At 30.1% G+C, this 14044-nt stretch overlaps 2 protein-coding genes across 2 annotated transcripts; one reads left to right on the plus strand and one right to left on the minus strand.

Annotated features, from left to right (window-relative positions):
* On the minus strand, positions 1 to 1843 carry LOC107002032. Its single transcript, XM_015199960.1, has 2 exons — positions 776 to 1843; positions 1 to 455 (listed from the first exon to the last, which is right to left on the minus strand). The coding sequence occupies exons 1-2, from the start codon at positions 1833 to 1835 to the stop codon at positions 421 to 423; spliced, it is 1095 nt and encodes a 364-aa protein (XP_015055446.1). The 5' UTR covers positions 1836 to 1843; the 3' UTR covers positions 1 to 420.
* Positions 1844 to 6273: 4430 nt separating this feature from the next.
* LOC107032091 (PRA1 family protein B4-like) lies at positions 6274 to 7371 on the plus strand. Its single transcript, XM_015233670.2, has one exon. The coding sequence runs from the start codon at positions 6463 to 6465 to the stop codon at positions 7135 to 7137; it is 675 nt and encodes a 224-aa protein (XP_015089156.1). The 5' UTR covers positions 6274 to 6462; the 3' UTR covers positions 7138 to 7371.
* The last annotated feature ends 6673 nt before the right edge of the window (positions 7372 to 14044 follow it).

The raw sequence follows: 14044 nt of genomic DNA on the forward strand, positions 1-14044 counted from the left end.
TTCAATACAACACAAACATCACTCTTCAACTTTATTAGAAACAGCCACAACATTCTAGTACAATCATCCACTATAGTGACAAAGAATCTATTACCATCATATGTAGGAGTATGAAATGGACCCCAAACATCTATATGTATCAACTGGAATGGACTAGAAGATATAGTAGAGCTATTTGGAAAAGGAAGTCTTGGTTGTTTAGCTAGAGGACATATTGTACAGTTGTGAACCTCATTTGAGCACTGTGTAACTGGAAGATTGAGAGTTTTAGCTAAAACATTAGATGAAGTATGACCAAGTCTTTGGTGCCATAGAACAGTTTGTGAACTTGATGAACCATCATGAACCAAATGAGAGTATGTTTGAGTATTAGCTGCAGAAGCTGAAGGATGAGGAATGAGATAAAGTCCAGCCTGTTCTCTACCAATCACCTTCACCTGCCCACTGGAGGGATCCTGAATAGTCATTAAGTCAGGATAAAAACATACTGCACACTGTAGATCCTTTGTAATTTTTTATACTGACAATAGACTGAACTTAAAGTCAGGGATAAGAAGAACATTATTGATAATGTCTTGTGAAGTCATACTACTAGAAACTGTATGTATGATCAATGTACTATCTCCATTTGGTAGTTGTACACTTCTAGGTGCATCAATAGGCAATGGATGTTTATTAATCAATAATTGTGAGCGAGGAGTCATATGATTTGTTGCCCCAGAGTCTATAATCCATCCTGTATGTGCTATACTAGCTGAAAGAGCAGTAACATTACCTGATGAAGGATAGTTCTCTTGAGCTAGATTTGCACTGGAATGTGAATTTGAGTCTCTTTCAGTGTTGTTTTGCCTATTTGATTGGCCAAGCATCTGCAAGATTTGATTATATTGTTCCTGAAATGCATTCAATCCTTTGTGATAATCAACAGAATCAGCTTGTCTATCACCTCTACCATAACCTTGATTTCTTGGATTCTCAACTCTATTAAAATCAGAATGATCAGTGTCACTAATTGCATTGTTAGCAGATGGATATGATCTCCTATCATTACTTGATCTTCCTCTCCCTTGACCATTGTAAGTAGGACCAGTAGAACCTCTCTTCTTTCTTTCATAACCAGGTGGATATCCATGAAGTTTATAACACACAGCTTGCATGTGTCCTGTTCTTTTACAGTACTCACAAAATGCATTTGGATCATAGTTTGAACTAGTATTAAACCTTGGTTTGGGAACTAATGATTGAGCAGTAAACAAGGCATTTAAATCAGATGAACTTGAACTGTGAGAGGTTTGTGACATGATACGTTGGCTTTCTCTTTCAATAAGCAGTGAGTATGCCTTATTTATAGTAGGCAAAGGTACCATCATTAGTATTTGGCTTCTAGCTTGCTCATATGAGTCATTTAATCCCATGAGAAACTGCAGTAACTTCTGATTGTGCATGAACACTACAAATTCTCTTGAATTCACACAATCACAACCAGGAACAGGTGCCAAACTATCATACTCTACCCACAACTCACGTAGCTTAGAGAAATAGGTTGAGATTGAACTTGTTCCTTGGCTAACAGTAGCAATCTCTTTGTGTAGTTGAAAGATACGTGATCCATCAATCTTGTCATATCTTTCACATAAATCCTTCCACACAGCTGCTGCATTAGTAGAATAAACAATGCCTCCAAGTAACTCCTTCGAAACACAATTCATAATCCACGAAAGCACTATACCATTGCATCTTTCCCACAGATTTGTCAAGTTAGGACCATATAACTCTTTTCTGCATGATCCATCAATGAATCCAAGTTTATTGCGACCTATAATTGCAATTCTCATAGCTCGACTCCATACTGAAAAATTATCAGCTCCAGTTAGTTGAATTGAACTAAGTAATACACCTGAATTATCTATTGAATGTAAGAACAAAGGATGATTGTGGCTCAGCTTCTCAGGCAACTCATTATCGACAGTTGCCATGGTTTTGGCTGGGATCTTGAAGCTCTATTGTGCTGGCTCTGATACCATGTTAGTCTTCGTGTAGCTGATGCATGTTAATCATGCATGATCATGAAGCTACAGTAGAGAAGAAATGAAGAAGAAGAAACAGAGAAGAACAAAGAAGAAGAAGCAGTATAGGTGAAGGAATCGTGTGTATTCCTTGTGTATATTCTCAAAAGTGTATTTGTAATCTGTACATGCAACTACATATATACAAGAATAACAAACTGAATTTATTCTAACTACTCTAACAATCTTCTAACTACTTTAACAACCTCCTAACTACTTTAACAACTTCTATGATGGATAGTCCTCTTAATTACAATTATTTACATAATGAACCTAACACTAAAGCTTTAAGTAATGCCTTCTTTAATATACAGAAGTTGTTTCTTATAGTTTCTTAGTTGTAAAGTATATCGAAAATTATGTAAAGCAAATACAATTATGAAGAAGTTATGTTGAAAACAATAAAAAATGTCGATCTCTTATATGTGTTTAGTTAAGCAGTCCTCAAAAAAGGGATAATGTATAATTATTCTCTCTTTAGTTAAACTAAGGTCTTATTATCCTCCTAAATTCATTTTGTAATTTTGTACACTCTTTTAACTTACGTGACATCCCAATATCTATCACTCACTTCAGTTGCATGGAGTCACGAAGTGTATCACGTCAGCCCAAAAGGTGTACAAAATTATCAAAAAAAAGAGTTTTTTTTTTTGGGGGGGAGGGGGGGGGCTAAAAGGACATTAATTTAGTTACAGTGTGTCTCTATAATAATTTCGATCATTGTCTAGAGGGGTGCTTATGTCTTTTCTCAAAAAAGAAATAAACGTTAGTTTTCTCCTTTAGGAGTTAGTTAATTGGCTAATATTATTACTATACAAGATGAATAATTTAAAATCATATGGAAGAAAATTATTTATCTTTTACAATCCATATAAATTTAGAGAGTTCAAAACACGTCGAAAGAAATATATCTTTACAATTAAAAAATATGTTTAAATCATTTTTCGCATTTTTCAGTATGTCCAATACTTTTTAGTAGTCTTTTTTCCTAGGTAGAAACTTTAAATATCGTGAAAAATATAAATAATTTGTAGAAGCATGATATGTGATGATTAAATCATATAGTCGATCAAATATGCTTAGGACTAAACGAAACATGAATCCTAACTATATAATGAAGATTAATCACTATTGAATTTTAATTTGGACCACAATGAAATTATTTGTCAACAAAAGAATATCATAATCCTTTTTCACAATTTCTTAAAGATCTAAAGACTGAAGATAATCTTCCTTCTTATTTATCATAAAAGGTAATTCTCACCATAAGTACTATTTGTGAAAAGATTTCAATCTCCTCGCAGATCTTCTCTTAATATGGTTTCGACATCAGACAAAGAAATTTAAGGAAATAACAAAGAAAAGGTATAATAAAGGAGAAACATAGATAAGGTGAAGTTGCACCTTTCCATGGCCTTCATTCGCATTTATTTTTTTTGTCCTTTTAATTTTTTTTCTTATTTAAATTAATTATTTTATTATAAAATTAATGTACTTACTTTAGTACAATTAAAGATTTTATTAATGGATGCACATTTTCAACAAATAAAAACCCTTCACATGTATCTTCTCTTTTTTTTCGTCTCCTTTTAATATTTTTACTTCATTATTCTCATTAATTAACCAATATTTTGATAATTAAAATAATATTAAATCTAATTATATTGGGATAAGACAGAAGTATCGCGTAGACTATAACTGAAATCTCATAGACACATACCTAAACATAACTAGAGTCATATTACCCTTCCCTTTACCCCCAAACTAATTTAAAATGGAATAAATACACCATAAATATTGAGAGAGTGTGCACACTCTCTTGAAGGCAAGTGATGAATGCACGAATTCAACACATGTCATTTCTTAATTGATAACTTTATAATTAGGTCTAACCCATCGTGCGGCGGCTTGTTAAAGTTGGCATGAAGTTTCACTTATTCACCTTAAGTAGACAATGTTCATTTTAGACATCTTACATGGGGTCTCTTTGTGTCATTTTAACACTATTTTGTCAATAAACAAGAACTTGACTAAAACAACAATGGAGAAGAGAGGCCACACCCATTTTGATGTTTGAAATTGATTAACTGAAGAGAAAATCCTTCTAAAATCAATTTGATAACTGCTAACAATATTGAGAGAGAATTGTTTTGAAATAATTTGATATCTGCTAACAATTAAAAGAGTATTTAAGAAGAAAAAAAAGGGAAGTTAAAAAGGATGTGTAAACGTGGATTTAACTGGTCAATGTTATGTATCTAGAAGTTTTAAAAATGAGAAAAGACATAAAGTAACTATTGAAGTTATTTCAGATTTTAAATAAGACACATTAATTTTGTAACTGTCCTATTATCCCACTTAACAATTATGAACTGGTATTATTATACCATTTTTTGCCTTAAATTTTAAGAAGCAAGTAAATTCACACAGCAATCAATACATGACAAGTGTTAATTTAATTAAAAATGTATTATTATTTTTTAGTTTAATTCCTTTATTTATTTATTTTTGTTTTTCTCTCTCTTACTTTTTGAATTTTAATTTTGATTTATTTTAAATTTCATTTCATCTTCCACCTTTCTTCATTTTCTTTTTTTTCTCTTCACCTTCCACCCCTCGTGTCAAATTGAATCTCACTCCCATTTTTTTCTTTTCTTTTCTTTTTCTTCTTCTTCACCGGTCAAATTTTATTCATAATATTATTTATACTTCACTAAATTATTGATAACAAAATTAATTATTTTTCTAAATAATTTAAAATTTTGAAGTATCATCAATTACTCATTTTCATATAAATCCAAAATTAGAATCATAATTTTAAAAGAATAAATTAATTTCCAAAAATTGAAAGAACTTAATTGAAATCGGATAAAACAAAAAATATATGATACTCCTTGATCATCTCATTAATTTAGCTCATTTTCATATAATTTCAAAACTAGAAATGATGAAAAAATCATAATTCTCCGAAATTTGAAAAAGTTTAATTGAAATTTGAATTAAAAAAAACTAAGTAATACGACTAATCATTTTGAAATCTAATGTTCTTATCAAATTGTTCGAATGTAATATAATGTTTAGATATAGTTTTAAATTAAAGAGATAGTTAAACTAATAGTAGTAAAAAAGGGAGATGAAATTGTGATAAAAAGTGACATTTAAAGTGAGGAACTTCAATTAAGATGAAAATGATTTTTTTAAAGAAGAAGGAAGAAAGAAAAAGAAAAAAAAATAATAAGGTAAAAAGTTAAAATAGAAAGAAAAAGAAAAAAAATAATAAGGAGAAAAAGTTAAAATAGAAAGAAAAAGAAAAAAAATAATAAGGAGAAAAAGTTAAAATAATAAGAAAAACAAAAAATTGTAATTTATAGCAACATACTTGCAAAATAAAATTATATTCATTTTTTTTGTTCACGCTCTCTAAGAGAGTGCATTTACTCTCCATGTCAGGTGAACAATGAATGATGTATTACTCTCCATGTCAGGTGAACAATGAATGATGTAATAATATCAGTTTAAAATTGTTTAGGGATAATAGAACGCTTGCATAATTTAAGTGTCTTTTTAAAAATTTGAAATGACTTCAGATATCAGTTTATATTTTCTCTTTAAAAATTGAAATGACTTTTTTTTTGAAATATTTAAAAGAGATAGAAAAAAATAGAAAATAAGAAAACTTAAATTGTGTATGTAAGTAATTTTTCCTTTTTATCTTTATCGATTTTTATCATTTATGTATATGAGCCATGAGGCTCTATGACAACTCTGTGAGATGCTTCAAGCTGACCAAAATAATGAATTTCGATCCTTTATGCATAGTAAACTTAATAATGGAAAGTTATGTAATGTCGGTCGTTTTAACTATTTTTTGTTTTAATGAATTGTTGTAATTTTTTTACGTTTTGAATGAATTTTTTTTTTAATTTTTGTATATAATTAATAACCGAATAACCAAATCAAATCGAAATTGATAACAACCAAACCAAAATATATGTATTATATTTGATTTGGTTTGATTTTCATAATCTTAAAATCGATTGAATCAGTTTGATTTTAATTTTAATCGATAATCAATCCTAACCGATCCGTGAAAACCCCCAATATATATATATATATATATATATATATATATATATATATAATCGAGATTGAAAAATGATTAATTAAATTAGACGTAGGGAGTATTTATAATTTTATATATAATCGAGATTACTGGTGATTAGTCAATAATAAATTGATTGAACAAGCTTAGATCCACCGACGAAAAATTGGATCCCCTTTCTCCATCAGTCAACCCCCTCCATTAATCGTCGTATAAATCAACCAAAATCCCCATTTTTTTAGCCATAAATCAATCACCAAACTTCTCTGCATTTCACCAACGAAATTCTTAACAATGGCAGCCGCTTCACCGACACCAGTTCTTCCAATTTCCAACCCCCAAACCACCTCCACAACCGTCGCCACCACCGATACCCAACAAACCGTCACCGGTGTGGGTCCTACCCCGGCTCTCCGTGCATTCATCAATCGCATCTCTGAAACCGTCCAAGGTGGTCTCTCCAATCGCCGTCCATGGGCTGAACTCGTTGATCGTTCTGCCTTCGCTAAACCCGAATCTGTTTCCGATGCTACCCTTCGTATCCGCAAAAACTACTCCTATTTCCGTACCAATTACCTTTCTCTCCTCGCCGTTGTCCTCGCTTTCAGTCTCATCACAAACCCATTTTCCCTCATTCTTCTCACCGGTCTCCTCGCTGCTTGGCTTTTTCTTTACCTTTTCCGTCCATCAGATCCGCCTTTGGTTCTATTTGGTCGCCAGTTTTCTGAACGGGAAACGCTTGGGGTTCTCATTGTTTCCACCGTCGTTGTTATTTTCCTCACCAGCGTCGGATCTGTTCTTGTTTCTGCTTTGATGATTGGTCTCGCAATTGTGTGTACACATGCTGCTTTTAGGGTTCCGGAAGATCTTTTCCTTGACGATCAGGAGTCTCCGGCAACTGGGTTTCTCTCTTTCTTGGCCGGCGCCGCCCCTACCTCCGGCCCCGCTGCTGTTTCCGCTAGGGTTTGAGGGTAAACGACACCGTATTGAGGTCCAAGGAAATTGATTTCTTATAAAGGTAATTGAAATTGATTAGTAGATTAAGAGAATAATCAAAAATTATATTAACCCAAAGAGATTGTTCTTTTTTCTTTTTTAGTTAATATGGAATTGTATAATCAGGATCTGCTGGGGATTTTGTTTGTGTAATTTGTTGTAGTACAAAGTTTATATGTCTTATTATTTGATTGATTCATTTCTTAATTGTTGTTAATAAGTATGATAATGAATGTTGTATATGTTTACTTTAATTCTAAATTTTCATAATTAGAGAACAGCATAACCACTCCTATACATTTCACACTTAATGTATTAAATTGTTTTATTTCTTATTCATGTTGTTATACTTCCTATACATTTCACAATTAATGTATTAAATTGTTGTCAAAAAATGTAATTAATATCCTAAAACACTGGTAATACTATTCCTTTTGGATTGTGGGAGATCTTTAATGTTATTAGGTGGGGTGGACAATAGTATATCATTTTTAATTAGAGGTTCAAATTCAATTCAAATGAAATTGCTAATGCTCTACCCTTTTAATTAAAATTTGTCGATTCAAATACGAATTAATTGAGCTTTAAAATAAATATCAAATATTGAGTGGTTAATCAAAAGGATTGGAAATTTTCGGTTTGAAGGCAATCTCATACTTGGCTCTTTAGCTTTGCCCGAATGTCAAAATAGATGTGGAACGTTAAGTTGTAAATAAAAAAAGATCGGAGATATTTGGTTTGAAGGCAACCTCATACCTTGATCGTAGCTTTGCTTGAGCTTCAAAATAGATAATGAACATTGAATCGTAAATCACAAAGATCGGAGATTTTTGGTTTGAAGGCAACTTCATACTTTGCTCTTAGCTCCCCCCATACCCCTCCCTCCCCCCCTTTCACCATATTTCACCCACACACTATTTAGACTTAATACTTTGATTAATCAAATTCTCAATATTTTTATTGTCAAACAATAAAAATAGTGAATCCATTAGCAAAGATGAGAACCTCGTTAATGTGCATCTGTTTTCATTACTAAGCTGACTGTTGATTGATTATATCAAGGGTAACATCTAGCAACACTCATTAACCATCGTATCACATGAACTATGTGATATACCATAAAAAATTATATAAAAATATATATGTAAAATTCAATTTAATCAGTAAAAATTGAACATATTCCTTTTTATAGATTTATTACAACAAAATTTGTCAATTGAACAACAAAAGTTTCTCCCAATGGAATGGTTTTCAAACCTCTGCCTAAGGTTGATTTACTATTTCTTCTTTAGCTTTAACTTGAACACACGTGACTCACTCGACCAAAAGAGAGGAAGACATTAGGAGCACTCATTCCTTGTACCCGGGAACTGATTCATAAGAAGAGGCTATACCAAAAAAGAAGTTTACAGTCGATTCCCATATAGACACTATTTATTTCGAATAAAATAGGAGTAGCATAAGCCTTTCGGTCTTTTGTTCTTGTTTAACGGTGTTCGTAGATTTATATTAGTAATAGTAACTTTTTTCTATATATATATATATCATTAAAAAATAGATATATCATTAAAAAAGATAGAAGGGAAAAGAATTAAATCAATACATAATTATCTAAACTCTTATCAATATCCACTTCACAAGCCTATTACTATTCAAGAGTTTTCTTTTTCAAGCCAAATAAAAGCATGAATATAATGTCATGGTGAAAATAAAGGATAACTTCGAACAGGATATATATCATGAAACAAAAAAATATAATTTATACATAAAATAATGGAGGAATACCATAAGATTTCATATTTAATATTTAAAAGTTATAAATACAAAAAGTTGAAAATTGTGAAAGTTATGAATATTTGCACATATAATATCTAATAAAGAAGATATGTTATAATAGAAGGGGAAAAGTTGAGTACTTGAATATAAAGACTTTATGAATAACTAGAAGAAGTTGATGTTGTGGATCCTTAAAAGATCTTCAATGATTTCTGGACCTGAATGATATTGAAAGCAATATGGTTAGTAAGCTACCGAGTTTTTGACCGAATGAGAGTCAACATAATAGATATAATAAGACTTTATAATTATAATTTTGATAATTGTATTGTATAGTTATAGTTTTGTTTTCTATAGAGGCTAGTTTGTATATTTTTATTCATTGCATATATACGAATAAGGTAAATAAATATAATAATTCATTTTGTATAAACGATAAAATAATTCACTTTTTCATACAACAATTCACTTTATATCAATTGTTATAGAAAATTAGAATCGTTACTCAGAACATAGCCGATCTCCTACCAATTATTTTTTAAAACCTTAGGCATGATTAATTAACATTTCTCCAATTAATATGTTCTAAAGATGAGAAGAAAAAAAAGGGTATGCTTTTAGTTAAAATTTGTATTTAGCAATTTGATCAACATTTCAAATCAAAGATGGTAAATATTAAATTAGATTTGATAGCATTTTTAAAGAAAAATTAATTGGGGGTAGGGGAATGAAAATAGGGAAGGAGAATATAAAGTGCATGAGACATCGAACTCATGTCGATAAGTGAAGGCGGATCTACGTGGATCGATGGGATGCTATGACATTCAATAATCTCGGGGCAAAAGTATTCATTACCCTCCTGTACTTGAAATTTTTTATTCAGTGTACACCTAAACTTTATTCTGTTTCAATTACTCCCCTGAACTTGCTTATTCATCGAACACGTACACCTTTTCTGTCCACCTGACATAGAAACTGAAATTAAACTCTACAAAGCGCGTGAGACAACGATTTTTTGCCACATCATAAAGTTACAACGGTAATATACGTAAAAAAATTTATTTTTTCTTTAATATTTGGCTTATTTTAAGAATTTTTCTCTCTCTATTCTCTAGCTATTTATTCTTCTTTATCTCTTCTCCTTTTTCAAATTTCAGATTTTTCTCAAGGGCTTCGGGAATCCTCTTCTTGAAACACAATCCATCAAGTTCCAAATCAAAATTTTTCCTCTTATAGAAAAACTCTTTTGCATCTTCAACTCTATTAGCTGCAGCATATCTATTAATCAAATACCATAAATTTTTTCATTAACCAAATTTCCTCTCTTAGACATTTCGTCAAGCACTTGGTTGAGTTCATCAAACGTCTCATACGACCAAGATATCGAGAATTTCATTGAAAGATTCAGTTTTTGGTGAATACCTACATGGATTTTCACCTGCTAATATCTATTTGAAGAAGATAAAAACTGGTTTCCAATCAGAACGGTGCCGTTTAAGCACGTTTAGAATAAAATCTTCAGATAATGTGAAATTGCAATTACTTAGAGATTGAAAAATGTCACTCACTGATTTATCTGCTTTATTCTTGAGAAGGGTCTGCATTTCCAACGCGCAGTTTTCTTCGTCGGATATTGTGTGCATTAGGAGATGAAAGCGACTCGTCATTTTGGGTTGAAAACTGTAGAAACGCTGAATTCTCTGGTAGAGTTTTTTAGTTGACATTCCGATGACCTTTCCGGTGGAACGCCGGAAAAGTAGATTTTATTGGAATGAAAGCAAGAGCAAACAAGAGCAAGTCATATAAGAGAGAGTTTGATTTGTGAATTGTGAAGGTTGGTATTATCTAGGAGACAATATTTATCTAGGTGGCAAAATATTTAACTAGGTGACAAAAATATTTATCTAGGTGTCGTGAGCGTGTGGACACGATCGTAGTGAGTGGACATAAAAGGTGTACGTGTTCGATGAATAAGCAAGATCAGGGGGGTAATTGAAACAAAATAAACTTTAGGTGTACACTGAATAAAAAGCTTCAAGTACAGGGGGTAATTAATACTTTTGCCTAATCTCGGGAAAACGTTGCATATATATATATACATATATATTAATTTTGCCACCCAATAATTGTAATGCCGAACAGTTCAATTGGCGGAGGAAGCGTTCGAGGCACGTTGCCAGCACCTAATTTTTTGCTTGCTCATTTTTTTCTTTTTTGTCTTTTTTCCTTTTTTTTCTTTTCTTTCCTTTTTTTTGTTTTTTCAATAATGTGTAAAAGGCATAATTTTTTTTCTATTTATTCTTATTTATTTATTTATTATTCTTTATTAATTTAAAATCAACTCTTTTTCACGAATAATTTTTAGTTTTCTTACTTTCTTTTTTACTAAATTATTAATTTCTTGTTATGAGTGTTGTATGTTTATTCTTTATCAATTATTGAGTATTGAATTATAAACGTCAACTAACCATTATTAAAAATATATTTAAATAGTAATTTTTAAGAAATATAAGTTTTTAAACGATTGAATATTATTATTAGATTATTTTTAAAAAATTTAAAGGTTCTTTCGATTTTCTCTAACGTTCTTATTAGCAAGATAACTAGGCTGAAACTATGACTTTTATTCTTTCCCTACGATACTCTCCAACAACACATAAATTCAATGGAATATGAATAAATTAAGTTAATGTCATTAGATGGTTTGTACAAGCTCAAATTTTAGTATGAAAAAAAACAAATTTCCCTCAAAGTTTAAGCGAATAAAACCTCTAATTTAAAAAATAATATAAAAACTGAATTGAACTGAATTGTTTAGTTATCTCTAATCTCAGAATATCTAAACAAATTAATACCAACACGCATACTTAAAATTAATAACCCGAATTGTAACTCAAAATTAAAACAATCAATTATTTTATCCTAATTGAACGATGTGACATCCACCCCTCTAAATCCTAAATCCGTCTCTGAATTCATATATAGTGTGATAATTGAGGGGTATTCTTTAGCCCATAAAACAGGCTAGAGATATTTATAAAACAATAAATAAATAGAGGATATTTATAAGTTATCTTTTATACGTTAAAAAATATTTTTGGCCCTTATCCATTAATTGAATTTAGTTCAATGACATTATTTGGGCTTTTATCTTATAATAAGAATCCGAAGCCTAAAGGGTAAAAAATGTTAACAAAAATTTTAAAACGGTATATGAAATTTCTTTTTAACCAAAGGGCAAAATCGCTCGCGAAGTAGCGATTTTGTCCATTGAAAAAAGCAAAATCGCTATTATAGCAGCGATTTTGTTAAATTTGATTTTTTTTTAAAATAAAATAAAATAAAAACAAAATCGCTCTTTTTCTATAACCTTTTAAGTAAGTCGCTGCTTATGCAGCGACATAACCTTAAATTTTATTTTTTTATTTTATTTTTTTGCTTCTTTTATTTTAAAAAAGTTTAAATAAAAAAAATATTTTTTTAAAATTAAATTGCTGCGATTTTTAATTATTTCTTTTTTAATTTTTAAAAATTAAATCACTAAAAAAAATTGATTTAAAATCGCTGCGTTGGCAGCGATTTAATTTTTTAAAAAAAATAAAAAAATTTAATTAAAAATCATTGCCTTGACAGCTATTTGGTTTTAAAAAAATTGATTTAAACTTTTTTTATTAAAAAAATGCAAAAAAAATTATACACAAGTCGCTGCCGTAGCAGCGACATATAAAAGAAATATTAAAAAAAGGTTTTTATTTTGAAAATCGCTCCCGAGGGAGCGATTTTGTTATAATTTTTTTTTTTTAAAAAAAAAGCAAATTTAACAAATCGCTGCTATAGCAGCGATTTTGCTTTTTTCAGTGGACAAAATCGCTACTTCGCCAGCGATTTTGCCCTTTTGGTTAAAAAGAAATTTCATATACCGTTTTGAAATTTTTGTTAACATTTTTTACCCTTTAGGCTCCGGACTCAAAAACTCCTTATAATGTACTTATTTTTCAACCATGCAAGTAAATTACACATTTTTGGTAACCTTTTCATATTGTCTTATTATACTCTTTCTCTCTTTGCGAGTAAGTCACATAAAATTATATTAATTCAATATCGATCAAATAAAATGAAACAGAAAGAGTATTATTATGCATTTTCTTATGTGGCCTTTTGGTATTAACTTTGCGCACAAGAAACAAATAGTCACAAAATTGTAGTGTAGAAACCGAAAGATCTCTACAGAAGTGGAAAGAATCAAAAAATACACAAAAATCGTGGTCACCAAGAAAATAGACAGGACAACCCACCAAAGCATTAAAAGATAATAACATTTTTTTGCCTTTAATTTATAAAATATATTTCGTTTCAAATTTATGTGATATTATTTAATTTAACACATAATTTAAAATAAATAAAAAGCTTTTAAAATTCATGATAAGAACACATCTTATATATTTGTGTAGTTGAAAACATGATATTATGCATAATTCCATGAGACTTGACAAAAAACTTTTTGTTATAAATTCATTGAATGAGTGGATAGTCCATAAGGTTGGTACATGAACAATCATCCATATTCACTAGGTTCATGAACCTTTTTGGATAAGAATGTATCTATTTATTATGGTACTTAATATGGTGACTTTTAGAGTGATTTCTCAACCTATAAATAAGGTTGTTCATTCAATATTGTATAATAGACAGATGAAACTTACATACACTTGAATAAGAAGAAAATTCCTCTTCTTCTATCTACTTCTCTTGTCTTCTTCTCTTTATTATTATATTCTTATGAGCTTGATTTTATAACACGTTATCAGCACGAGTCTCTATCCAATTGAGAGTGAATTCTTATTTTTCTTTAGCTCATATTTTGGTTGATCTCGTTATGAAGATCAAAGTATTATACGCATAAAATCAGGTATGTATTTTCTAAAATATTTTATGATTTAGAATAAAATAGTATTCCGTCACTAACAATTATCAGGAACCGAAGACATATACTACTATTGGTTGAATATGACATGCTATACAAAACTTCTTAAATGGAAGAAGGTATAAAATTTTAATAGCATGAGTTTGAATATTATTTTGATTGTTTTGAAAGACTCAAAGA

The sequence above is a fragment of the Solanum pennellii genome, chromosome 10 (assembly GCF_001406875.1).
Source record: "Solanum pennellii chromosome 10, SPENNV200".
Lineage (NCBI taxonomy): Eukaryota > Viridiplantae > Streptophyta > Magnoliopsida > Solanales > Solanaceae > Solanum > Solanum pennellii.